General features: G+C 38.6%; 1 protein-coding gene and 1 long non-coding RNA gene across 5 annotated transcripts in view; one reads left to right on the forward strand and one right to left on the reverse strand.

Moving 5' to 3' along the window:
- The window catches only part of spock1 (SPARC (osteonectin), cwcv and kazal like domains proteoglycan 1), an 862,727-nt gene that overhangs the window by 122,560 nt on the left and 712,466 nt on the right, over positions 1–27,701 (reverse strand). For 2 of the 4 annotated variants that reach the window (XR_010003848.1, XR_010003847.1), the window contains exons 9-10: positions 27,390–27,452; positions 21,374–21,511 (exon numbers count right to left, since the gene is read on the reverse strand). Coding sequence is in view for 2 of the 4 variants with exons in the window: in XM_062973887.1 (XP_062829957.1) it covers positions 17,645–17,835; positions 21,374–21,511; positions 27,390–27,452 (392 nt within the window). In the remaining 2 variants the exon portion in view is untranslated. Of the gene's footprint in view, positions 1–9,029; positions 17,836–18,066; positions 18,148–21,373; positions 21,512–27,389; positions 27,453–27,701 lie in introns of those variants that run through there. The other 2 variants (XM_062973888.1, XM_062973887.1) reach the window with 2 other exon arrangements.
- LOC134297108 (uncharacterized) overlaps positions 1–27,701 on the forward strand; it is a 243,116-nt gene that overhangs the window by 102,107 nt on the left and 113,308 nt on the right. The window lies entirely within an intron of this gene.

Raw genomic sequence — 27,701 nt, forward strand, 5'->3', positions numbered from 1 at the left:
TAAATGGGGGGAGCTTCCTTGTTGGGTTTTCTAAATGTCAAGCACGAGGCAAGGGTCTGATTTAGCCCTTGAGTTCTTTCCTCCTATAACTTGGCTTGCATAATAAAAGCAAAGATGCTGCCAGTTGCTTTTGCTTCTTTCAAAGTTCAATCAGTCCTGTTGTTTTTTTTTTTTTGCTAGTTTCTGCATTAAAAAGGGCCCAGTAGAGAAAAGGGCTACTTGAAAATATAGCTTAATGGAGATAGCGGTTATAAGTGTATACATCTGGCAAACATGGAGGCCAAATTAGATATAACATGGCAAGTGCACATAAAAGTGTTCCAGTTGCATTTTTTAAATCCAAAAGTTGTCCTGATGTGCAGAACAGAGCAAATGTGTAAGTTTCACAGTGGTCCAGACCCAGAGTGTGACTAACTGTAAGAAGGACCAGAATGCATTGATTTGTTCATGTTCTTGGACTAAAGGAATCAGGCAGGCTGTATTTTCTACATTTGTGCTTAAAATATTTATACTGTTAATCATAGGGATTCCTTAGTTATCTAGGAAAGATACCACATTGAATCAATAAAACTTTTAACATCAGCCAGGAAAACAATTTGCAAGAGATTCCACATACAGTCAGCCCTCCACATTTGCAGGGTTAGCTTTTGCGATTTGATAATAGCGGTTTTGATTAATATGTCCTGTCTAGGAATCTCTAAGTCCTTTAGTGTGACTCCATGGTCAATCACTGCTGGAAATAGAGTTGTGCTGGAGGACCTATAGACTCCTAGAAAGGTGTTCTCTAGGTTTAAAAAAATGGCATTTTATTTGCAATTTATCCACTTTCATGGGGGGCCTGTGCCCCTAACCCCCTTGAAAGTCGAGTGTCTGCTATATAGTAACAGTAATGATCTTAAGACCCCAATAGCTTTTTCTGACCAAGCCCCACTAGCCATGCTTGTATTTGAAAAAACAAAACAAGACTCCTGTCTTAGCTCTGTCAAAATTCTTGCTCTTTTGGGAGTTTGGGCTTTTAAAATAGATTTCTTCTAATAGCAAATATCTTTAGTACAATAGAACCAGAATTTTAAAGCTGCTTTGACTGAGTTTTGCTTAGGGGAGCAGTTTGGACGCTCATATGAGTCAGCAATTTACATGTAATTGACAAGCAATTTTGTTACTAAAAGATGAAAAACAGCGCAGAACATGATGGAGGGTGAGCTTGTATGACAAATTTGTAGAAGGTACACTGTCAAAAAAGTGAGATTATTTTTGCAGTTCTGCAAAAAGAATACCTTCAGTTACAGTGCACTCAAACAAGATAAAGCCACCTGAAATGCAACCAGGACACATTCCATGCTGCACAGTTAGAGCATTTTGATATCACTTTAAGATTATATTTTTCTTCCAGAGAATTTTACTGCCTGAGAAAGCTACAAACCCCAGGAATCCACAGGAAGCAGTTGTGGCACTTAGAGCTAGAACGGCTTAGCTCAGCACTGACATCAGGTTTGAATGTATCTGTCCTGAAATTCTGTGGTGCTTTCACTACTAAACTCTTACACACCCCTATGTGCTGTCACCTGCTCAATATTTGGCTTTTATCTACATCCAAGGGACCCATGCAAAGACTAACAAATAACCTGCCCCATGGCCTCTAGCCATTAGTATCAGGCAGTCTCTCACGGCCAATCCTCTTGATGGCTTGGTTGAACACTTGGTTTCAGCACCAGTGCATTCATACACAATCTTTGAGCCTCCTGTAAAGAACTGTTTCACTCACCTTGGATTCTGGGAGAGATACAGGAAAAGTGGGTGCTGACAGATAAGAGACAAATTGATGAATAGTCTGACTGACCAATCATTTTTTCCTTAAATTGGGTACTGACCTACACCAAGCAGTTCAGCCTAGTGTAAATGTGCCCTGGAGCAGACCTTAATCTGGGGTCATTGCTCAGGTGGCCCAGGAATACATCCACTGTGCAAGGATGGCCAACATTTAGCCTCCTCTATGTCACTGCTGCTCCTATCCAGCCATGACATTTCATATGAGCTCCTGGTCATCCCTGGAGTCACTGCTGACATATGAATGGGGTGCCCACAGGACCAGAAAGGAGGGGGTGATATCCCCATCTTCTTCATGGTCCTGGGGGCTCCACTGCTGTTGTCAGGTGAGTATGGGTTTTGCAAGTGTATAATTGTTACTCCTTGACTTCTGTATTGCTGGTTCTTGAGGGTTGTGAGTTGCAGCAGCATTCTTACCCTGGCTCCTTATTGTCTCTCTCTTTTATCTTTGACCAAGAATGGGCAACTTGGAAATCCCCAAATAGACTGAGAAGCGGAGCGGGCAGATCAAAAGACAACTTGGCAAAATGGCACTACCTGGAGGAATCCTCCACCTTATTTGACTGTGGAGCAGAACAAACAACTCCTCATATGTATGCTTGCCCACAATGCCCTGCTTCATGCACGGAAGAGGTCTAAAACTATTTAGCTGTTTGTGATTCCTTTATTTTATCACTTTTAAACTTATTTATTATGCAATGCTTTTGACATGAAATAAATAAATAAATCTTTGACTGAACAAAGAGGGTAGTATCATAGGCCATTTCCTTCTAATGCTGGTTAGTAGTGGTCTCCTGGCAGTCTGTGTGCTGCCGTATATCTTTGACTAACAACATTATACAGGGCTAAAAATGGCGGCATATGCCGATCTAGCCCCAGTCACCCATAGAGCTGGCCGGTTCCCATCAGATGACGTTGTGCTGGCTCTGTGGGTGAAGGACAGCGGAACTGGTGTGCCGCCATGGCAACACGGAATGCTTCGCATGTTGCCATTGATTTTAATGGAGGGGGGGAGGAGTTGCGCACACCATGTGCACACCATGCTTCGCCCCATGAAATCAGTTGCTGGAAGAGCGTGGTGATGTGGAGCATTGGGCTGCTTCCCCATGCCCTGCGGTGAAGCAAAGCAGTGTGGGATACTTTCAGTGGCCGTGTGACAAGGTAGTAAATCAAATGCATAAGCTGGACCTGAGTTGTTTTCAGTGCCATTGTAATTTCCTTATCTATGTTAATGAATATCCATACCAGCACAGTGATTTGAATGTTGGACTATGTCTCTGGAGACAAAGGTTCAAATTCCTATTCAGCCATGGAAATGCACTGGGTGACCTTGGACACTTTCTCAGCCTCAGAGGAAAGCAAAGGCAAACCTCTTCTGAACACATCTTGCCACGAAAACCCCATGATAGGTTCTCTTTAGGGTCATAAGCTGGAGGCAACTTGAAGGCATGTAACAAGCCTGGAAGAATTTCAGACAATGTTACACTATTCTGTCGTTCTATGAGAACTGATGGTATAAGCTTGACCTAACATTTTATGAAGTGCAAGATTAAAAACACCAATAGTATTTTGTTTTGGACCCTTACAAGAATTTCTTTCCATGTGGCTTCTGCCTTTAAAAAAACTGATATGAAAGATTTTCAGTGGAAACTTTCTGTGATAGCTTTGGTGTTACATGAGATCAGTCCTATTTTGATCTAGCAGGGAAGTAAAATAACTATTCATTCTTTAACTGTGTTTTAAGTTTTCTTATATTGGTAAACAATGTCTTGCTGTGACATTGGCCAACAAATGTCACTTCAGCCCTTCCCTTGTATAGTAAACAAGAAAAGGGAGAGACAAACAAGGTCTCTTTCATGCCCTCCCAACTGTCCCAGTTTGGCAGAAACAGTCCCAGTTATGCCCCTGCCACTCCACTCTTTAGGTTGCTTTTAAAAGTACTTTGTTTTGCACAGGTCAGAATCCTGTTAGTGATATGACTGTGACTTATGATAACCCGAGGAATCCAGTAATAGACTTAGGACGATGGTTTCTTTCATAGAATCATAGAATAGTAGAGTTGGAAGAGACCTCATGGGCCATCCAGTCCAACCCCCTGCCAAGAAGCAGGAAATCGCATTCAAAGCACCCCCGACAGATGGCCATCCAGCCTCTGCTTAAAAGCCTCCAAGGAAGGAGCCTCCACCACAGCCCGGGGGAGAGAGTTCCACTGTCGAACAGCTCTCACAGTGAGGAAGTTCTTCCTGATGTTCAGGTGGAATCTCCTTTCCTGTAGTTTGAAGCCATTGTTCTGTGTCCTAGTCTATCTAGAATGCAGTCTGTCTCTTTTGCTACTGCCTTCTTTACCAAGCAATATTGTCTTTTCCAATGAGTCATATCTTCTTATGATATGATCAAGTATGACAGTGTCATTTTAGTCATATTGACTTCTAGGGAAAGTTGGTGATAAATCAATACATAACCCTAGGTTACACATGCTCCTGTCCTTTTTGGACAATGTAAAATGTCTTCTTTACAAAGTCATCTCACAGCTATTTACTGGCAAGGGAGGTATAGCAGGAGTCTCCACTCCAGGCACCAGTGACCTATATTTCTGCAGCCGGCAGAAGAGAGGTATTATTATGCTCCTGGATCTCTGACTAGTCACTAGAGATCCTGACAAATAACGTGGACTCTTTTCTCCTGGGGCTGCTTGGATGCCTCTTGCTATCATCCCTCTCAGTTCATTGAAAGGCCATGACAGAGCATCCTGGTGTGTAGAAGCTGCCTTCCAAAAACAGAAAGTATCACTATGCAAGCACAATGTTATGCTCTGTGGACACAATATAGAATTTTTACATCTTAGGTCCTGGTTTTTCTCAATTAAGAAATTGATCCACATCAAGTGTTCTCTTCCAGCTTCATGCAAGCAGTAAAGGTGGTACAAGAAATGTTTCCTAGTTTCAGCATCAGGAGAGCTGCTCACACCAGAATTTCTAAATTCTATAGCAAGCCAAGTAGTCCATTTTCACATCTTCTTGGTTTGAGCAAATAAGTAGGTGCAGATGCACCAATAAAGCTCTGTGACCTCTTCTTAGGGAAAAAATAAATTAAGCACGCTGTTTCATGAATAATGTATTATTTTATTCCTTAACAGTCTGGACAGTAGTATCATTAACTTATACTATAAATGTATCAGCCCCCCTGAAGTGTAAAATATGATTTCCATAAAGCTGATCTTACTCCCATGTTGTGGCAGCTCCACTGGCTGCTGGTCCGCTTCCGGGCTAAATACAAAGTACTGGTCATTACCTTTAAAGCCCTAAATGGCTCGGGTCCAGGCTATTTGACTGAACACATCTCCTCTTACAAACCATCCCGGGCACTGTGGTCAGCGGAGGAGGCCCTGCTCTTGGTCCCACCCCCATCTCAAGTACGGCTGGTGGGAACGAGAGAGAGGGCCTTCTCCGTGGTTGCCCCACACCTCTGGAACTCCCTCCCTAAAGAAATAAATCTGGCCCCTCCCTCCTCTCCTTCAAAAAACAACTGAAGACCTATTTATGCTCACTAGCATATGGAGAGGAGATGGATTAGAGATTAAAAGATTAGATTAGATTAGATTAAAAGAGAGATCACTCCCGGGCCCTGGATGAGAACTGTATTATATTTGGACCTTCCTAGTCCATGCCAGCCCAATGGTCAGCATTTGACCCACACTGTGAATTCTAGTTGGCTGTTGTAAACTAATGTGGATACTTGTTTGGATTTTATATATATATATATATATATATATATATATATATATATATATTTTAGTTTGACTACACGTAGGTTAATTTATTGATGTTAGGTTTAATTTATTGAATTTAGACTTTAAATTGATGTGAGGTTAGTTAGTTAGTTAGTTTATTTATTTATTTGACTTGTAGACTACTCCCAGTTTGGCTATGGAGGCAATGAATGTTTGCCATTTTATGTTGGAATCCACCCTGAGTCCCCTCGGGGAGATAGGGCGGAATACAAATAACGTTTTTATAACAATAATAATAATTATTAAGAAATGTTATCTGCTAAAAAGCTTGGCTGAAACCCTGTTCATTAGTTCTAACTATACTAGAAATTCAATCAGTTGTTGGATGATGAATCAAACATTCGTAACTTCAACTGGTGCTCTGCGTCTGCTACAGTCAGGAATAACAACAGGATTAGGCCCTTGTCTGACTTTTTTTTATGAATAGGCTTGTTTTTGTTCTGACATTGAGAGCTTCATTCCACAAGCAATAGCAGATTCTCAGATCAGTTTAGTGTTTATTTTTTTGTTATTTAATATCTAATGTCTTTTTACTTGAGTAATATTTGTCTTTACTGTTTTAATGTAGCACAAATCCTATGTAAAGTCATACTATGTATTTTTGACATGTCTTACTTTGTTCCCTACCATCTTTCCCTGTCTTCTGGGATGGCCAGACACCCCACCTACTTTCCCCATCTTCTGCTCATCTTTCTCCATTTTAAGATGTTTGGAGTCGGGTAACACCCAACTTCTGAAGACGGACTTTTGGCTCAGTTTCCATGTGATATGGAAACGGAGCCCCACAGAGCCCCACTGGAAGTGCACTTACACCATGCAATGGCCTCCATGGGACTCCGGTGGGCCTCTTCTTCTGCAGCACATAGAAATGGAGCCAAAAGTTCATGCAATGAGGTCCCTAGTTTGTCTTCTGTTTTAGTAGAAAAATGTTATGTCAAAGCCACTTTACATATCTCCTTTGGGGAGATAATACGGGGTATAAATAAATAAATAAATAAATAAATAAATAATCACCACCACCACCACCATCATCATGATAGTTTCTGTTTCCTTTTCTGTTACTGTTTGGTGATTTTGGATCTTGGGGCCTTGGAAACACTCAATTTGCTAATTTAATGCATGATTATTAAAGCACTAAGTTCCTTCTCTCAGAGTATGCATAGCCATATACTAGGCTAGTTTCACACAGTAGAATTAATGCAGTTTGCCCTACCACTTTAACTACTATGGCTCAATGCTATGGAATCCTGGGATTTGTAGTTTGATGAGGCAGGCACCAGCAGTCTTTGGCAAAGAGGCTCACTTTCTCTCACACCCCATGGGAACCCCAAGGAGCTGCAGTCATATTTATTTTTATTGATATTTGGAAATCATTTTGTATCTTGGAACTTCCTCAACCAGAAATGATTACCAGACTGCTAATTTAGACTCCTGTGGTATTCATTATAAGCTGGTAATACAACTTGGCTGTACATTTTCCCCATTATAATAGCTCTCTGCCTAATGGGGAGGTGGGAGTAGAAGCAGTCATTTTAACTCATCTCAGATGTTCTCTCTCCACTGTGTATCATTTGCTCGAGCAGGCACAGTAGATGTAAAGTTGGTGTGCATATTTCAAAATGTAAATTTAAATGCTGATTCCACCAGTCTATACTGCATTGCTTTCAATGGGTTATGTGCTATGACTGTCTTTCTGTCTTTAACCCCCCCCCCCCCCCACACACACACACATATATTGTGCTGCATGTAGTTGTAAATTGAATCTTTCAAAGTATGATGAGAGTTTGGTCTAGGTAAATAACTATTTGGTATTTTCTTAGGGTATCTGCTGATCTGCTGGTACTTTGAGCATAAAGAAAATTTAAATTTTGGAGTTAATCTATTCCAGTAGTTTTCAAGAGTTCCAGCTATCATGGAAATGTTTTATTCCTGCTGGATGATATTTAATGATGTGTGAAGGTTAACTTGTATTCCCTCCAGTTCTGGTTGGTAATTATTCTTAACAGGACCTAGATCATGGGTCGTACAGCCCACGTATAGCCAGTAGTGAGGAATATCTGGAATTGCAGATCACCTGGAGGGTTGTGTGATTTCCATCCCAATTTCCATTTTCCACAATCAGTATTGCAGCCAGCATTGGAAAGTGAAGCATTTGCAAAATTGGCTACACCTGCCAGCTCATTCCAATAAAAGACTTTTTACAGAACAACAAGGCCACCTATAAGTCCTCTTTCTCTATACCTATCATCCATAGGCCTCTAGGTCCAAACAAATCCCCAGCAAATCCATGTGTGCACATGTGCTGAAAACTTTACTAAAGCCCTCACTGCTATTTACATGGGGAGGATGAAGTAAGAGAGCCTTTTGCCAGATTCTCTGTTTGCTTGGAAGAGAGTGGCTGAGATACATGGAGACAGTACCATGGTCTATGGCACAGGGAGATTACAGTATTTCTCTCTGTCTCGCCAGCCCAGCAAAGGACTCCATACTCCAAAAACCATTCAGTGAAAACTTTCATTTTCCACAATTGTAGTCAGTGATTCTAGGTTTCTTCTGTTTCTGTTAGGAACATAATTGCCTTTGGAATTTTCTTTCACTGGCTATTTTATCATTTCAATTAAAGAGGGAAAAAGATTGTAAGGACAAGGAATGATATATTTTAAGCTTTCAGTTCTTCAGTGAGAGGGCCTTTCCTTGGTTCCACCACTGCCAGAGTTAAGTCTATTGAGCACAGATGAGAGGGGTTTTTTTTATGTCCAAGGCACTATGCAAGTGCCATTTGTAAACTGCCTTGAGTCCCCCTTGGGATAGAGAAAGGCAGGACAGAAATATGATAGATAAATAAATAAATTGGGACTTTATCGTATGAGGCCATTGAAACATGATGCTGTGTGCATCCCTTTGCTGGTCTTCCTTCACCCCATGATTAACCGTGATTAACCTTTCATTTCCTGCCAACCCTTTCCATGTTTAAAGCATGCATAAAGCATGTATAGGATTGCTTTGATTCAGATTTACTTCCTGGTTTGAAATACAGTAGAGTCTCACTTATCCAAGCTAAACGGGCCGGCAGAATGTTGGATAAGCGAATATCTTGGATAATAAGGAGGGATTAAGGAAAAGCCTATTAAACATCAAATTAGGTAATGATTTTACAAATTAAGCACCAAAACTTCATGTTATACAACAAATTTGTCACAAAATGTAGTTCAATACACAGTAATGTTATGTTGTAATTACTGTATTTATGAATTTAGCACCAAAATATCACGATATATTGAAAACATTGACTACAAAAATGGCTTCGATTATCCAGAGGCTTGGATAAGTGAGACTCTACTGTACTGTGGAAAAGACGTAGCATATTGTTTTGTTACATTCCAGTAATCTTAAAAAATGACAGAGAACAAAGTCGCATACAAATTAAAATTTATTGAGACAGACAAAAATGCAACTACTTAGGACTACAATTCAGCATTTACAGTTAACCAAGGAAATCAGCAAAATGTTCACATTCCATTTAAGTCTTCATGGGGAAAAAGCATTCATAATTTACTGTGCTACTCTAATTAACTATGATATTGTACATTCCATCTACAGTAGGGACATAAAACTTAAACACTTATTTTTTGGATCTCTTACAACGCTACACATTAAACAGTAACGGACATCAGCAGCATTGAGAAAAGTATAAAAAGACCAAGTACCACCTACTGTAGAAAGGGCTTTTTGATGTGTATTCACTGTAGAAAGCAGTCTGTGCATTAAAAGAATAGTGAACAACAGAAAAAAGAAGACTGCAGTGCAAGTCAACAAATACATATATTTATGGAGTAGAATTTGTGAACTGAGATTTCTGGGGGTCGGATACAAATGATAGTCGTAGATTCAATGAGTTAAGCAATTCCCACGGATTTGAATAAACTCTGCCATTTACCAGTGTGAGAGAAAAGTGCTCAGCCTAGGTTAGATTGCACCTTATACTATTTCTTTGCTACAAGAAGGCAGATAAGCAAACCATCCACTAATTGTGTTACTTCAAGTATGACAATAAAATAAACTAAAGAGTAGCAGCTCAGCACAGAGGTGCAGCTTGACCCTATTTATATTTGGTTGGAAGTCCCCCTAAATTCAGTGAAATTTATTTTCATGTGCATTGGATCATTATGTAATTGAATACTGTAGTATGCCTGACTTGTCATGGTGGGGTAGGCAATAGTCTTGGATCCATTATTTGTGGGCATTAAAAAAGCACATAGAGGAGCAAAAATACAAAAATCTTACAAAACTTCAGTGTGGTTTTTCTTTTTTCTGTCATCATTTTTGGTTAGGATAAAATGACAGAATTAGGTTGTAATTCTCAAAGCTTATTCATTAGAAACAGGCTCTGTTGAAGTTGTGGGAGTAATTGGTTGAAGACTACAGGGATAGTCTCCTTTTTAGTGTAGGAACCTTTTTGCTCTGCACTTTCCCTTCATTTTCGGCAGTTCAGTCATATGAAGGAAAACTGAGTAGTTTGGCTTTCAAATAGAAACCAATTTAGCTAACCTAGGGGCAAGTTAAGAGCTTCAGGTTGTCATATGGGAGAATTAAAATATTTAATTCTGCTATTTGGTATAATAGCCAACGGCTCTACTGTATTTTGTTTAATGCTTTTCTGAATTGGAATATCTTTCTTCAAAAATGTTCTGAAACTGGAATGGAAAGGCATAAAAAAAAGCTCCTGCAGCATGAATGTAATGGTGCCTTCATTAATTGTTTAGTTGTCAATAGTGAACAAACAGGATTATAAATTAGGAAATAATAGGCACATTGCTTTACATGCTTTTCCAGGAAATTTTAATGAGTTGTTAAAATAGTAACATTTAAGTGAAGTTAGTTTTTAAAAAGTTGTTACTACATCCCAATTATTTTTTTTACCAGTTGTGGCTTTCAATGGTTTCTAGAGAAATCATGTGTGAAAGGCTATCAGGATCTGTTCAGATAATTAAAGGCTTCTCCCCCCCCAACCCCCCCCCTCACATTTTAAACATTTGTTTCAGTTTCTATATACTGGATGCTTTGTTGAATGCTTCATAAGATCACATAGAAATTCTGTGTGTGTGTGTGTGTGGGGGGGGTAATAACGGTGTTGGATTTAGTGAATAAAAGAGGTCAAAATAATTCAACCTAATTTAAACAATGAAGATGCTGTTCTAAATTGTTTCCAGTATATAATTATTTGTCTTTGCTTTTAGGAGACTTCTTAAATAATGTGCTGGGAGACTATTATCTTAAATTAGGCTGACAGTTTTGCACAAGCCATTTACATCAAGGTAAATCTCATGCAGAAATATACAGCATGGACTGTCAATGACCATATTTTGCACTTCAATGCATGTTAAATGCCACTGATGTAGAGAAAGTTTCCATAAATACAGCTGTACTGTGCTACATAATTTATCCAATGATGTCAAACTAGTTTTTTGTTATGAGTTCTGTTTTGCAAAAAATCAGTTAAAATTAGTAAGGTCATATTATTGAAGATTTGGAAGGAAAGCTTTGAGAGAGTGGAAATGTGCACTCAATAGGAGGGAGGAAGGGTAAACCTTTGCCTGTATTCCATTATCCATGCACCAGCTGAAAGGGATATGAAAGGCTTGAAGGTGCTAGAATTAATCTTCTCAAATGCAGGTTGAGTATTGTTTATCCAAAATGCTTGGGATTTGAAGTGTTTGGATTTATGGATTTTTCCTTTACTTTGGAATGTGTTTTGTGTCCTTTAATCTGATTCTTCCTGCATTTTAGCTAAACATCGCTTAGCCACCACCCAGTTTAACCTGGGTTATGATGCATGTGTGGAAGGGCCCACAGTTTACAGTTCAGCCAGTCTTCCTCGTTGATATGGTAGAGGAGGAGGGGATGAAGTTGTTGTGCTGAAAAAGAATCTTGCTGGTCTACTCCCACAATTTGTCAATTATTTGGAAGGTTTTCTACTTTTCGCTGCATTGTACTAGAACTCAATCTTATTTCTGATTTGGTGACTAACAGAGATCATTAGAAAATTTTACTCTCACCCCTGATCTGGAACTCTCCTTCCAGTTCAATGTTTTGTCCCTTGTCTTCTGCTCAAATGAACTTCAGGAATATTAATGTTATGGACATTTTGGGTTAAGGAACATAGCCCTTTGGAAATATGCATAGCCATTTGAGTTTTCATCATTTCATTGTGGCAGAAATAGTGAGAGTCATACATTTAGAAAGCTTTATTTTGATTGGAAGTGGGTAGAAAACCAAAGGAATTCCTGTGACTTTAAAGAACTCAAATGAAAATTGTTGTAGGACTTGCTCCAGAGATTCCTATATGTCACAGTGGCTATATCGCTACCTAAGACTATCTTCTTGATCCAGTTAATGGTCAACACCATTAGAACTGACAGCATTCATCACTTTTTGGGAGGAATGGCCAATAAATGGGAAGTAATTCTCCACACCTCCCAAAATCTGATCTGAAAATTCAACCTTGGTAGTTACGATAGTATGTTTAACAGTACAGTGTACATGATAGCTGGAATCTTGTTGCTGAGTTATGCTACTATGACAAGGATTTACATTAACATTACTACTTTTTTGGATGTTTTGTAAGGAAGTACTGCTTTATGTGAATGGCTTCTTTATGCTGTCCTAAACAATAGCTGCTAAGCTTTGCTTAGGCACAGCTCTGTCCCTGATCCAAATGGTCACTGATTCTTTGTTGGGGTGTGTACATAAGGGAGTTATGTCACGTTGCCACCTGGATAGCTATATCTGCCCTTCCTCTTGATTGTTCTGCCTTCACTTTCCTTCTTTTGGATTTCTGCAGAAATATTCAGAAAGAAGTTGGAGTCTTAGCCATGAATCAGATGTGGAGCTGTTTTGCCAAATAACCTCATTTTTGTGTGCATGAAATCATTACATGGGATCTTTATTTCACCTATAGGTTGCTTTTGTTGGATCTCATCATTTGTACATGAATGTATGTGTAGAAATCAAAGAAAAAAGTCAGTTGGTATAAAAAATATTGGCAGTCTTTGTAATGTAGCATAAGGAAATCACCTGAAGAATCCTTGAGTGCGACTTAGTTATTTTAAAAAGTTGATTTACATGAGACAGACATGAAATATAGAGGGTGTACTTTCAGAGACAAGTCACTCTATGGCTTGGTCTTGCATGCATCTTTGATTGCTCTTCATTGCAACCTCTTTGAACCTGCTAGTGGTTCTGACCACAGTATCAAAACTGTATATACTATTGTACAAAATAACTCCACTTTATGTTCTTTTTATATGGCATAGTGGAACATCATCATTATATTTTGTCTGGTAGAAATCAAACCATTAGATGCTATAAATAATTTTCACAGCAACTGGGATAGGAGGCCTCCTATTAGCTTATCAGAACAAAATAGTAGTTATATTTATTCTCTAAAAGAAATTTAATGGGAAATAAATTGCATCATTTATTTGGTGGCTTAATAGGGACCTCAGAGAACCAGCCATGGGTTTGTATTTGGATTGTACTACTTCTCTACAATTGCCTGAAGTTTAATTTTTTTTTCCAGTTCCTAAAACGTGTATATCCAGCCCTTCCTCATGGGGTGCAAACGATACAGCATAAATTGTGGGGTTGTCTATCATATTATTTGGTGATTATAAGGATGCAATTTCATGTGGCTTCATTGACACTATTTGGACAGAATGATGAGTGCTTGACTGTAAAAACTTGATCTTTCCCTTAAGTTACTACTGAGCTCTGACATGGTTGGAATGTCTTTAGTTGCTGCTGGTGCTATGATCCAAATGAAATTACCAGAATAAGTGGCAATTTTGCAACATGCCCTTGAGATTTTGCCCTTTTTTAATGTTAAGATTTATTTGTTTAAATAGAAATAGGAAATCAAATGGGAAGAAGTCAGAATGAATATAATCCATAAATATTAGTTTGAACCAGGATGTGTTTTCAACTATTTATTTTGTAGGAAAAATTAATATGAAGATTCTTGAAACTATTGTTGCTCCACTTCTGTTGATTAATTCTATGCTGATATATACAATCCTTCCTTGTAATTTTCTCATTTTGCTATATTATTCCAGATTTGCTAGAATGAATGAATATGTTTTATTTATTTGTAGGTAAAGAATGTGAAGCATCTATTTCAAAGACTACAATATAATATGTGTTCATGACTGTGAATACATACAAAAGTCCTATTAAAAACTATCACTTATGTTTTAAGACAATGGAATCAGCATTTAGGTAGAGCACTGATGCCAGGCACACAAAATTAGAAAAAAAACCCCGCTGTTCAAATTTTGTCTGGATGTGTAACCATATGACTTGCACCATTAATAATACAATTCACTTCAAGATTGTAATCTGCATAAAAATTATGGCCCTGGTTCAGAAGATAATGAAGCTTATTACGGTATATCCTGTAGAACTATGGCATATTGTAGTCATTATTCATTAAGTTTTCTTGATGTTGATATGATATAGGTATAGGTTCTATGGGAATAACGTTGATCAAGTATTGATTCTGACTAGTTTCCTGCACACAAATGAAATAGCCACATACTGACACATGCATTCAAGAACAGCTGCTCATACACTGGTATTGTGTATATGCATGTGAACATACGCAAGCGAACGAGTGAGAACAATACCTAAATGGCAGTTGTCCTGGAAGTACAAAAAAAGATAATGCCCATGCTGAAACCACTGTTACCTTGGTTTGTGCAGGTTTTATTACATTATCTAAGCCAGTGGTTCTCAATCTGTGGGTTCCCAGGTGTTTTGGCCTCCCAGCCAGTTAGGATTTCTGGAAGTTGAAGGCCAAAACATCTGGGGACCCACAGGTTGAGAACCACTGATCTAAGTGATCAATATGATGAAACTGAGTACATCGCTACAGTTTCTAATTCACCATTATGTAACTAATTTGTTCAATAGCTCTAGTCAAAGCTCATAATATACAATTCACTGTACAGCCAAGAAACCCTTAAAAGTGGCAAACCTCTTTTTGTTGAGAAGCATTTATAATCCTATTAATTGCTTTCAACACTGAGACTGAGCTACAACAGTAATAATCCCATGGCTCGATCCTCTGATGTGCCTTGTGAGTATGAGTTAGGAGTTGTAAAGACATAGGAGAGACTTTACACTTGAACTAAGACATGACTCTATCCCCATTGCAAAGAAGCCAAAAGCCTGACTCTGTCAGTAGCTGTCTTTTACGTTTTGTGTGTTATAACCATCCTGCATAAAGGAAATTGTATGGCTTTACTGAGAGAGAAGCAGGAGTGGAGAGGAAGGCAGAGCACCCCTTCCCCCACATTGCATGGCAACCTTTGGGATAGAAATTCAACACAAACCTCCATTGTTCAATTTTTGATCAAAGGCAGGAGTCAGAACTGAGTGGCTCCCTAGATGTGTATTGATCATGTATTCTTGCATGCTCGGGGGTTGGAGTCGATGTCCCTTGAGGTCTCTTCCAACTCTGTGATTCCATGTTGTTGAACTGCAACATCCAGCAGCCAAACCAAGAGCATAAAGAATGCAATCAGAAACATCTGGAGGGCCATATGAATCCAACAGCTGGTCTAAGGGCTGTGACAGAGGCCAAATTGCAATAGAGCAGAGCCCAATGTCTTCATTGGATCCCATTACGTTTAATCACAACAGAACAAGCCAGTGTTTCCACTGCTCTGGCTAAAGCAGATGAACACGCCAGAGCTATAATATGGATGTACTTCAACAGGGATGGACTATCCATTTATTTAGATATAGAAAATTTATATTTATGGATGGTTGCCTAGTGGTGGTCCTTTGGTTCCTTGACAAACCAAAGGACAATTTGCCCATTTAAATATTGGAATCCATTGTGCCCAGGATGTCAGGCTAAGGCTGTATGTGGGAGGCACTGTCTCAGCAAGGTATTATTAAAAGTTTACAAGATCAATGAATTTAGGCTGCTCTTTCTGACAATATCAAAACCAACAGAAATAGACGAAATGCAATATTAACATCATGGCATTTGGCATTACTATTGGAAGGGCTCATCAATGCAACCGGACTTTTCTATAACACACTGTTTAAAAAAAGCAACCCCAGACCTTGTGACACTAGAAGCAAAATGCATAAATAAGCTAAATATCACACACAACAGACAAGAGTCTGAGGACAGATACCACTGTGCAGCTGCCAGAAAACTGTACAGAAATCCACAATAAAAAAGTAGCACTTTCTCACAGAAATATAAGCTTTTTTTTCTTTTGAAGTGTTCAAAATCATTTCTGATATAACAGCACTGTGTTTGCCCTGACAGACAAAAGTGATCATGACTCTTGGTGTCTGCAGAATTTAAGAAACATCTGGCAATTACTCCCTTGAATTTAATGAGAATATCAGGAGGCTTGTTATAAAATCATTTTCATCCTCTCCATGTTCCTCAGACACATTCATCATGTTTTGCCCTTATTTGGATAACAAACATGAGAAAGCGTTTGCTATGGCACCTTCATGTTCCTGTACCAAAGAGCCACATGGTGCAGTGGGATGGTGCTATGGCGACATGGCAACACAGACGAGGAGGCTTACGTATTAATTTTAAACATGCTCCTCTGACTCATAAGTGATCACGTGTCATTTTAACCAGAAGTGATAGTAACTATAAGCACAACTGCCTTAGGATGTTTTTTCTTGTAAAATAGAGCAAATAAATATTAATAATTTAAACTAAAGCAAAGACAGCTTATTACTTTTGATGGTTAGCGCCTCTGACAGCTTCAGTGCTTCCAAATAAGGAATCATTTAGAGTAAATGAAGAAAAAGCATTTTCAGCAAATCCAGTGGAATGCTATTTAGGAAGCAGAAGCAGCTTGCATAGCATTAGCGCAAACTTGATCAAAGCAAAATCCAAGACTTGCAAGCTGGCAAAATGATTGCAAAAAATAAAAATATAGAAGCAGTTTTGGAAAGCATTTCTTCCTGACATGCTTTGAAAAACCACTCTTCTTACTAGACGTTTGTATGCCTGTGCATGAGCCTATAGACACAGGCACAGAGGGTTTTCAAGCTTTCTCAAACAGTTTACAAAATGAAGACTATATTGATTATATTTGAGCAAAACTGACACTGGTTAATGACAGTAGATGTCAAATGAGATTTTGTCCTACAGTCTTACTTAACTGGGTTCTGCTGGAGATACGTTGTGGCAAACAGTGTCAGAGTAAGTGAAGAATAAGTAAGAAGGAATGACTTCCAATTTGAAGCCACACTGGAAGATGCTAAGGGATTTGATTTTGTATACCAAGTCCCAGATGGAGAGAAAAAATAACCACCTGCTTTTGGCATTAAAGAAGGAAAACACAGTAATAACTTACAACGAATGGTGCAATTAAAAAAACCAATTAATTGAAAACTTCCAACATTGATGAAAGAAGAGGAGCCTAGTAATGTTGCTCAGATGTGCTGACTCCCTGCAGCGTTCTGCATTTCATTAAAAATGATGCACTGTGTGAATAGATTAAACTATGGAAGTTTGACTAAACAGAATGCACCACCATGCCAGTAATAGAGAACAATACTTACACTTATTCAGAACAGTAGCTAGTTGAGGGGGAAGGCTGTCTTCCAAGCTAAACACAGTGTACAAACTTAAATCAAGTTTGATAGAGAATGTTCCCCATTCTGCAGTTTGCTGGGCCCAGGAGCTCCAATGCACATGTGTGTGCAAAGCCAGTCTCACATGTGCAAGGAGCTCTTGTGTGGGAAAGTGCTTCCCAGTTCACTTCAATGAATGCATGCTAACCTCCATTGTGCTTGTGGAGTTTTGCCCTGCAGTAAAGTGAAAGGGGAGCCCCATTTTGAGGGAGATCGGTGTGCATATTGGAATGCCCATACAGCCTTAGGCTGAGCCCGTGTATTATGCCTGATGCTTCAGTTACCATTGAAGAGTTACGAAATGACTTGTGATATTGTGCAAAACATGAGTTCTCAGAGCTATTGGAACTACCATATATAGCCAATTTCATCATCCTTATCATCGTCTTCATCATCATCATCATCATTAGCTGCTCTTACATGGATCTTCTGTTTCCCTTCTTTGTCTTTTTTTGTTGTTTCATGTTCTTCTTCCAGATCATCCAATAATATTACTGACCCACCACTGCCAAAATCCCCTGAGGTTTCTTGCTCTTCTTCTGCAACATGGAAGAATTCAAAGTTACAGTTTCAGTGTAATTTTCTGTCAAGACATATCAGACTCTCTTTATTTAGGCCTACTAGTTAAAGTGTACTATTTTTTTAAAAAGACACAAGAATTTTTACCAATGAAAGGCATGACAACAGGTGTTCAAAATAACATACAGTCTGCTGCACCCACAAAACCATGCGTTTTCAGGAGGAAGCAATAGTGGATGACAGAACCTTACATCTCTAAATGGTGGGTTCAAATCCATTCCAGGTCAATGGTGACTGAAAGACACCACCATCTGAGGAGTGTTCGAAGATATCTGAAATGAGTTGGCGGTCTCAGTAAATTGCAAACCTCATAAAAACCTATCACAAACAACACTAACTGTGAATTTCTGTTAGTATGTAAGAAAGTATTGAGCATAATTTTAGAGGTGGCGGATTGTAGTCCTGTATAATATGGAAAATAGGATGCTCAAGGAAGTTATTAAAAGGCCCGTTCTTAACTGAATTAATATACATGGGTTGATTTGTTCATTTTTGATTTGTTTGTTATGATTGTGGTTCACATAAATAGCTCTGCATATCCATACTGGACACCCAAAGATGAAATTGCTGGCAACTTATGTATACTGTCTGTACTAAAATAAAGTTATGGAAAGTGATCTCTTCATTTTGATGCAACTGTATCCTCCTGTGTATAGATTTAAAGGTATATCTCACTTGAGTTGAACATTACTTCTTCAGCAGAAATGTTATGCAAGAAGCAAAAGTAATATGGAAAGTGGCAGAGATAGGTTTCTACACCAGACAAAGAAGAGTAATTCAACGTTTCAGCAAACCTTTGACTCTAAACTAACAATACAGTACATTGATTTGCAGATGCAAAATAAAATAATTAACTCAGCTATATAAGTAAACAATTTTGGGGACATTTCCTAGAAATCACTTGAAGGTTTCCTCTTTTATCATCCTCTTAATGTGATTTTTTGTGGGGCAGGGGACCCTAGCAACTATACAAAGGATTAGAAGTAAAAGAGGTCAGCTAGATGGATGTTTTGAAAGCCTCTGGGAAAAGGATTATCAGCCAGAGGGTTTGTTAACCCAGGCAAGTCTGTACTAATCAAGGTTTTCAAATTTAATCTTGATTGAGTGGAATCTCTGAGAGCGTATTAGAGTCTCTCCAATGAGACCAGTAAAGGCAATGGGTTGCCATGAAAGCCAGAGCACAACTGTTGATTTCATCTTGCAACGTATACCTAGTGGTGGGCACTTCGGCACTATCTGCTCAGATTGTGGGTGAACTCTTGCAGACATAACCTGCACCCAACATATAACTAACTGAACATCTGTCCCTGTGATATACTTCAGAATCACCTGCCAATAATCTATACAGAGAGTCTAGATCAGGGGTCCCCAAACTTTTTAAGCAGAGGGCCAGTCCACAATCCTTCAGACTGTTGAGGGGCTGAATTATCATTTGAAAAAAAAAAATTCCTATGCATACTGCACATGTCTTATTTGTAGTGCAACAACAACAACAACGAAAGAATACAATATTTAAAAATGAAAACAATTTTAACCAACATAAACCTATTAGGATTTCAATGAAAAGTGTGGGCCTGCTACTGGCCAATGAGATAGTCAAGTTAATTAGGATTGTTGTTGTTGTTGTGTGCCTTCAAGACATGTCAAACTTTGGCCGAGCCTAAGTCTAAAATTAATTATTTATTTACTGCATTTATTTACTACATTTATATCCCACCCTTCTCACTCCGAAGGGGACTCAGAGCAGCTGTATGTACATACAATATATTATATTATTAGCATAACACAATATTAGCATCATATATTACTATATTGAACTATACCACTATACTATTATATAATATGTAATATATACCATATAATTAATATTATTATATGGTATTACTATTAGTATTCTATTGTAAGATAATAATAAGATTATTATCAATATTATATGTATATACAATATATTATATTATTAAAACTGATATAAAATATTATATTATAAAACTGAGGGCGGGGGCCAGGTAAATGACCTTGGAGGGCCGCATCTGGCCCCCGGGCCTTAGTTTGGGGACCCCTGGTCTAGATGGAGTCCTGATGGTGTACTATGTCCATACAATTTACATAGGGACAATTTACTTGGGTTGCATATTGCTGTAGGGAAAGAACATTTATGTAGACAATGTCTGGAAAACATGGCTGCTGGCTCCAAGCATCTGATTTAGCCAGTGCCAGTTTTCTGTGGCCACTTGGGGTCAAAAGCACTCTATGGCTTCCAAAACTATATGTGAGATGGGGCTGATAATTTTGTAAGCCACCGTCCCCATGGTTCATTTTAAGTTAAGAATATCTGCCCTGAAAGGCTGACATGGAAAAAAAAAAGTCTGCTTAGGGCCAGCAACCTTCTTGTCCAGGTAACACCAAAGAAGAATTTGCCTTCCTTTCTTTGCGGTGATCTTTTTATTCCCATCACAGATTTACCACTACACCAAATAATACCAGTGTAGGTATGCAACAATCTGTCAGCCTAATATGACCTACTTCGTAGACTATCTATGGAAAGTATTATCAAAAGGAAGTTTGAACGCTTTTACCTTTCCCACTCTTATAATGCAGGAAGGTGAAATTTAAACACATATGCACAATCCAAAATTATCTTCAGGCTTCAAGCCTGAAGAAGAAATTCCAAACTGAAACTGTTAATTTATAAGAGTTGGATGCCTTTTAATGATGTTCTGGCTATCAAAAATGTTATAGCACTTCACTGATTGCTGGTTCTCTCTTTTGCTAACATGTTTTATTAAAACCTAATTTCCACCAATAAAGAGCCGAACTGTATAAGAAAATACTGAAATAGCCACACATAGTTATTTTGTGTCTGCAATTGTGTATGTATCCTTGGTGGGGCAATATTAGAAACAGTTGTTCAGACTAAGCCTCTATATAAAAAACTAGTGCATAAAACATGACACAGGTAAGTCTTTTCTGAGGTTATAGCAGTGGTTCTTAACCTGTGGGTCCCCAGGTGTTTTGGCCTACAACTCCCAGAAATCCCAGCCAGTTTACCAACTATTAGGATTTCTGAGAGTTGAAGGCCAAAACACCTGGGGACCCACAGGCTGAGAACCATTAGGTTATAGGGTTCCTTGATGGTGTACTTGGTATTGTATGGGAAGCAATAAAATTCTCTTAAAATTCACTTTTTAAAAATATTAGCCTACCTCAACAGCATATTTTATTTAAATACAAACTACTGTAGTTTCTAAGCTGACAGAAAAAAAAAAGATCAAACATCTTCATATGGTCATGCATGCTCATATTGAACTTGCTTGTTCAGGAAGAAAGGCTTCTTTTATGAGCCCATATGCACGGTAAATACAAAGACTTGAACGTACTTACCATTACAGGTAAGATGTTTCTTCTTATGGCATATTGTACTCTCATGGTCAAGTCTTGCAGCAGTGGACAAGGGATCATACAATATTTGGTCTATGAAGGAAGTGTGCCATTACTCACCACAGCTAACAGTCCCTTGCTTCCTTGAGCCGGCAATCTCATTGCCGTACTTATCAACACACCAACACTGGCCAGTACTTCCATGGCATTGAGTCGCTTTGTAATAGCCTTCCTCATTGCATCGTGGAATGAAAGTACCTGGAGGTAGCAAAATCAGGCCCACATCAGTAAGAGATAGGCATGTAATTGTAGATGATTGTAGACTAAAACTTAGCATGAGACTGATCATGATCTTCAAGGAGGTCATCTTCAGCTATATTGCAAGAACATGCTATAAACACATGACACAGGCACATCGATCTCATCTTTAGTCAACATCTTTGTGATGTGTAGGATGCTTCTATACACACAGTATTGAGAAAAATTGCATCAGCCTATTTAGGATGATATTATTTTAAATGTTGGATGATACAGCCGGCCTGGACCCTTTCCAGTCAGGCTTCCGCCCTGGCCATGGGACGGAGACAGTCCTGGTTGCCATCACAGATGAACTCCGTCGTCATTCTGATAGCGGAGGATCAGCGCTTCTGGTACTTCTCGACCTTACCGCAGCGTTTGACACCGTTGACTATGATCTAATGATTCACCGTCTCACCATGTCCGGAGTTCGCGGTCAGGCCCTCAATTGGTTCAACTCATTTCTCCGAAACCGAAGCCAATGCGTGGAGTATATGGATCAAGTCTGACAGATCTCCCCTCCTATGTGGGGTACCCCAAGGTGCAATTCTCTCCCCTCTTCTCTTCAACATCTACGTTAGACTCCTTGCTAGTTTGGTTCGGAGTTTCGGCCTAGATTGCTATCAATATGCAGACGACACCCAACTCCTTCTGCGCTTGGAGCCTGGAGCATTGTCAATACCAGACAATTTCACCTTATGTCTGGAGGCTCTGTCGAACTTGCTACGTGCTAGTAGACTGAAGGTGAACCCGGCGAAGACTGAGATTCTCTGGCATGGCCGCTCGACCGGTCTGACCCATTTGCTACCCACCTTCGATGGTGCTGCCCTATCTCCTTCGCCTACCGTTAAGAGCCTGGGTGTCGTTTTGGATTCGCAGCTGACAATGGAAGCTCAGGTCGCTGCTGCTAGCAAACAGGCCTTTTTCCATCTACGACAAGTGAGGCAATTGGCAACTTATCTATCTGATGAGGCTCTGGCAACAGTCATCCATGCCACGGTCACGTCTAGGCTGGACTATTGCAATGCCCTGTATGTTGGCCTTCCGATGTCCACGACCCGAAAGCTCCGTATTGTTCAGAATGCGGCAGCCAGGCTACTCACAAGAACACCCATGAAATGCCATATAACACCAGTGCTGCAGCATCTTCATTGGCTTCCAACTGATTACCGTGGTCTATATAAGATGCTAGTTCTGACCTTTAAAATTCTTTACGGCCAGGGCCCATCGTACCTTAGGGACCGTCTCTCCTTCTCCCATCATCGGAGGTCGCAACGACCATCTCAACGCGACTTACTTTACATACCGGGTCCTAGAGAAGTGCATTTGGAAAGGACCAGACGCAGAGCTTTTTCTATTTCTGCCCCTGCCTTATGGAATGCCTTGCCGCCCTATATGAGAGCCATGCGTGAGTTAGGGCCTTTTACCCTAGCACTCAAGACCTGGCTCTTTACTAGAGCTTTTAATCTATGTTAATTTTATCAATATTTATATGTATGTATTTTTATCCTTTGCAATTTTATCTTGTAAATCGCCTAGAGCATCTTGGATGGAGGGCGATTAATAAGTAATTAAATGATGATGATGATGAAATGTGTGTGCCTTCAAGTCACCTCTTGACTTAAGATAACCCTATTAATTTCATAGGGTTTTCTTATGTAAGGATTACTTGGAGGTGTTTTCTCCAGTTCCCTCCTCTGAAATAGAACCTATAGCACCTACTATTCATTAATTTCCCATCCAAGTACTAACTGGGGCAAACTCTGTTCATCTTCTAAGATCAGAGAGCATCTGAGACCTTTGAGGTATTGAGGCCACTACCTTAAACGACCCAACATATTTAATAGTATATCCAACCCTTTTAACATTACAGCAGAATCTCGCTTATCCAACCTTCGCTTATCCAACGTTCTGGTTTATCCAATGGAGTCTGCCTCTCACCCAGATTCACAGTTGTTTCTCTAGGCAGCAAGGACTGAACTTTTTACAGATTTAACTTCCAACAATGTTGTTACTGTAAGTTCATTTTATGCAATTCTATCTTTATTTGTAGTCAATTTCTTAGTAGTCAATGTTTTTGTAGTTAATGTTTTCAATACATTGCCATGTTTTGGTGCTAAATTCATAAATACAGTAATTACTACACAACATTACTGTTTACTGAGCAGCTTTTTCTGTCGATTTGTGGTAAAACATGGTGCTTAATTTGTAAAACCATAATGTAATTTGATGTTTAATAGGCTTTTCTTTAATCCATCCTTATCCAACATTTTTGCGTATCCAACGTTCTGACAGCCTGTTTATGTTGGATAAGTGAGACTCTACTGTACTTGAAGCCACTGAGAACTGCAGTTGTGTAACCAGCATTCAATTTCCTAGCTATCTCTACAACAGTGCCATAGGGAGATCTGTGATACTGCAGATACAAGTGTGAGATCTGTTGAGCTCTGGTAAGCACTAGATACATCCTATGATATTTTTCATGCTCAATGGCATAAGTTAATGCAATCCAGTCTTTTCTGCCTTGTAACAAAATCTTTTCATACACACGCATTTGTGCAACACATCCTACTGTGGAAAGCCAATGAGAAAGCAATTAATTGATTCCATGTTTCCCTTTTAATTTACAGATTTCAGAGCTGACAATATGAGGATAAATTATCCCTGGAAGGTAAGGTACTTCCCATCTGTTTCTGAGAAGTTCAGTGTATTAAATATGCACAGTTGCTGGATGTATTCACATGTGGGGAGGCCAAGCCAAACTGGAAAAAAAGTTAGAAATTAATTCTAGACTTGCCTTCATTTTATAATAAACACAGTGATACCAGCTGTTTTATGTAACACTGTGGCCCTTCACCCAAAAAGTCTTTTTTCCCTTGTAAGAATGCTTGCTTATTTCTGTCACAAACTTCAGCAGATACAGTGTAACTACCGCACCTGAGTGCATATATGCAATACAAATCACTTCTTTCTGGAGATGAGTTAGATGAAACCTTCGTAGATGCCTGTATAGCAATCTCCATTGTCTGCTGTTTGCTTCAATTCCAAGCACAGAAAAGCAGGTTTTTATAGTGTCCAATGATATCTGAGAAAATATCTTGCACCTTTGTCAGTGAGATGCCACTTGATTTATTGCTCATAATAAAAAAAGAGTCTCCTTTCACCAGTTCCATACATAAGAGCATCTCTGCAGAGTGTGCATATATGTCAAAAGGACTATTTCCACTCCATTTCCTATGGAGGGGAAAATGAAGGGAAATGCATTGTTCAAATGCCATGCTATTACTTATATAAAAGACACAGGAACGGGAAATCACTCATATATTTAATACATTATAAATCAGTGCATTCTCTATTCAGCCACTGCAGATGTTAGAAAGGGTGACCAACTTTTAAATGTTACAATTGTAGTTTATAAATATGTGAACATTAATCTTCCTGGACCTAACTGGATATAAGAGGAAGTGATTTAGAAAATCATAGCTTTTTAACTCTGCCTTTTAAAATACATTCAAGCAGTGGGCCCAGGAAACCATCATTCTGAGAAGAAAGTGAATATCTGTAATTGCAAAATACTATTCAGGCTATCAGAACCTCTTTTTTGTTTTAATTAACCTGTCCCTAAATGCTCTGAATTCACCACCTCATTTGTTGGGGTGGTGGTGAGTCAGGTAGATATTTCAGACGTTCTTAAGACAGGGGCAACTGCTTTCATATAATTTGGAGGACAAGCTTTCACATGGTGGCAGCTCTTTTTCTCTCTCCTCCACCCCTGTTCTACCTGCTATTTGGTATATTTTAAAAATTCATCTCATGAAAATTGGCAGTTCACATATAAATGTAGTGGCCTCTAACTTGATCTTCCTAGCATATCTTTCACACAATGCTATCCAGATACTTTTTGCTACCAACTCCTTCTAAATTGTTCTTTCCCTTTCAGGGGAGCACCTCATCCACCATTCAGCCCAAGTGGCACATTAGGAAGTGGGGGCACCTCACTCTGAATGGTAGCATTGATTTAAGATATGCTTTTCAGATGCATACTGCCTTATCTTTCATAATAACTTCAGGTGTCAAAATGAGACTGCCCACAAATTCTGTAGTGAAATTATGAAAGGATTTTTGTGATTTTAAAATGATAAAACTCCCTGTATGAAATTGGGAAGATGGGGATCATTTTAGAAAGAGAGATATAATATAACAACAACAACAACAACAACAACAACAACAACAACAACTTTATTCTTATACCCCTCCACCATCTCTCAAACAGGGCTCGAGGTGGCTTACATATAGGACACATAGACATATAGGTCCATAGACACAAATACAAACGATCCATCAAAGTAAAACATAGGTAAAATAAAAACAATAAGAATAACAAAACAGTTAAACACAATATCAATAAAACATAAGAACATCAAACAGCCGCTTAAACAATGCTCTACATAGTTAATGAATGAGATATTTTATTTAGCAAGTAAACATTGTTACTGGGGAAGATAGATTACTATAAAGATTATATATAAAAAGTGAAATAACAGCTATTTTGTGATGTTATTCCAAAGTTCTATATCAGTTTAGACATATATAAGAGAACAATGTAGCGGGTGAGTGTTAATATGTTGTATAAATAGAAATGAAATATCTAATGAAACAATATGACTTTGTTGACCTGTTTTGGGAATGTTTGAGGGGGTTATTGGATGAAAATATTAATATTAGAAGAATAGCAGGGTTAAAGCAAGTAGAAATTCATTAAATGCAGAGGAAGTATGATATCTAAGCACCTACAACTATTAGCTGGAAAGTTGGAAGTCATTTGTTTCTTATTTTTGTTTGAGGCATGTATATCTTAGTTTATTTATTTATTATTTCATTTACAGCATTGATATTTGGTGTTTCTCGCCCTGAAGGGGACTCAGGGAGGATCACAGAACATATACACGACAAACATTCAATGCCGTTGGACACACAGGACAGACAACAGATAGAGGTATTTTTGGCATTTTTAGGTTTAAATATTATTTTAGTTTGTAGCTGGTCGTTGTTTTGTATAGTTTTACCATGTATGTTGTTTTATATATTAAAAATTATATGTGTTAATATTTTTAAAGAGATGGAAAATTATTGAAAGCTCCAGTAAAGAAGATTTTCTTTCCACTTGAATTTTTTTAAAAAAACTTATGTAGGAGTCTCAGTATTGGCACTTTAGAGTGATGAAATTATTTCTGAATTATTTTCTCTAAACATTATTTTACTTTAACCACAAATTATTATTGGTGGAAGAGAAATGCACTCAGACATTACCTCACAGAGTCCTAAGCTATTAGTATTAAAAACCAGCAGTTTAACAGATGGAGTCTTCAGTTTCCAAATGGCACTATGTGATCTACATATTAATAATGCTTTAACATGGTTATCATTACAACACGATGAAAAGTGCAGGGCTTCAGGGACTGGGGCTAGATTCGATAAAGCGGTTTTTTATATATCAGTGTTGTACAGAGATAAAATAAAATATATTCAAACTATCAGATCCAAAAGTGTATGGAACTGATTTGAAATGGAACTGATTTGAAATTTCAGTGGAAGGGCAATCTCTCTTTCATGTAATGCTATTTAGTGTGCCAAATCATGGAATATATTTAGAACAGACTGTTCTCTTTTATTTATATGATTCCATGAAGAGGAAAACACATAATAGGATGGTGGTGGGGATGGCATTCCCATTATTGTCTTATTGAGAAGTGGTTACATCATTTAATGTTATAGTACTGTAGTAACAGAAGTTTTAATTAGTGGCTGAGATGAGTGAGTGGCAAATAGCTGAGCTTACCCATCAGACTTTTCCCTTTGCCCAGCTTCTGAATTCTGTTCATCTCATTCTGGCAAGGGAGACCTAAAGCATAATATAGGAAAGTTAGTTTCCAGATGGTAAGGGACAGATTCTCTAATGATTAGCTTCAGAATTGACAGGCAATGTAGTCTATAGCTCACCTGGGAACAAATGAACCGCATATGCTTGTACTGTACTGCAGAACAAATGTATGCCATTAGCTTTACTAATTAAAAAATTCACAACATGCTATGCTTAAAAATAGTGTTTGGGGGCCATTTTGGTTGTTAAACAGTTTTCTCTTCCCTTCAT

This window comes from Anolis carolinensis, chromosome 2 (genome assembly GCF_035594765.1).
Source record: "Anolis carolinensis isolate JA03-04 chromosome 2, rAnoCar3.1.pri, whole genome shotgun sequence".
NCBI classification, from domain to species: domain Eukaryota; kingdom Metazoa; phylum Chordata; class Lepidosauria; order Squamata; family Dactyloidae; genus Anolis; species Anolis carolinensis.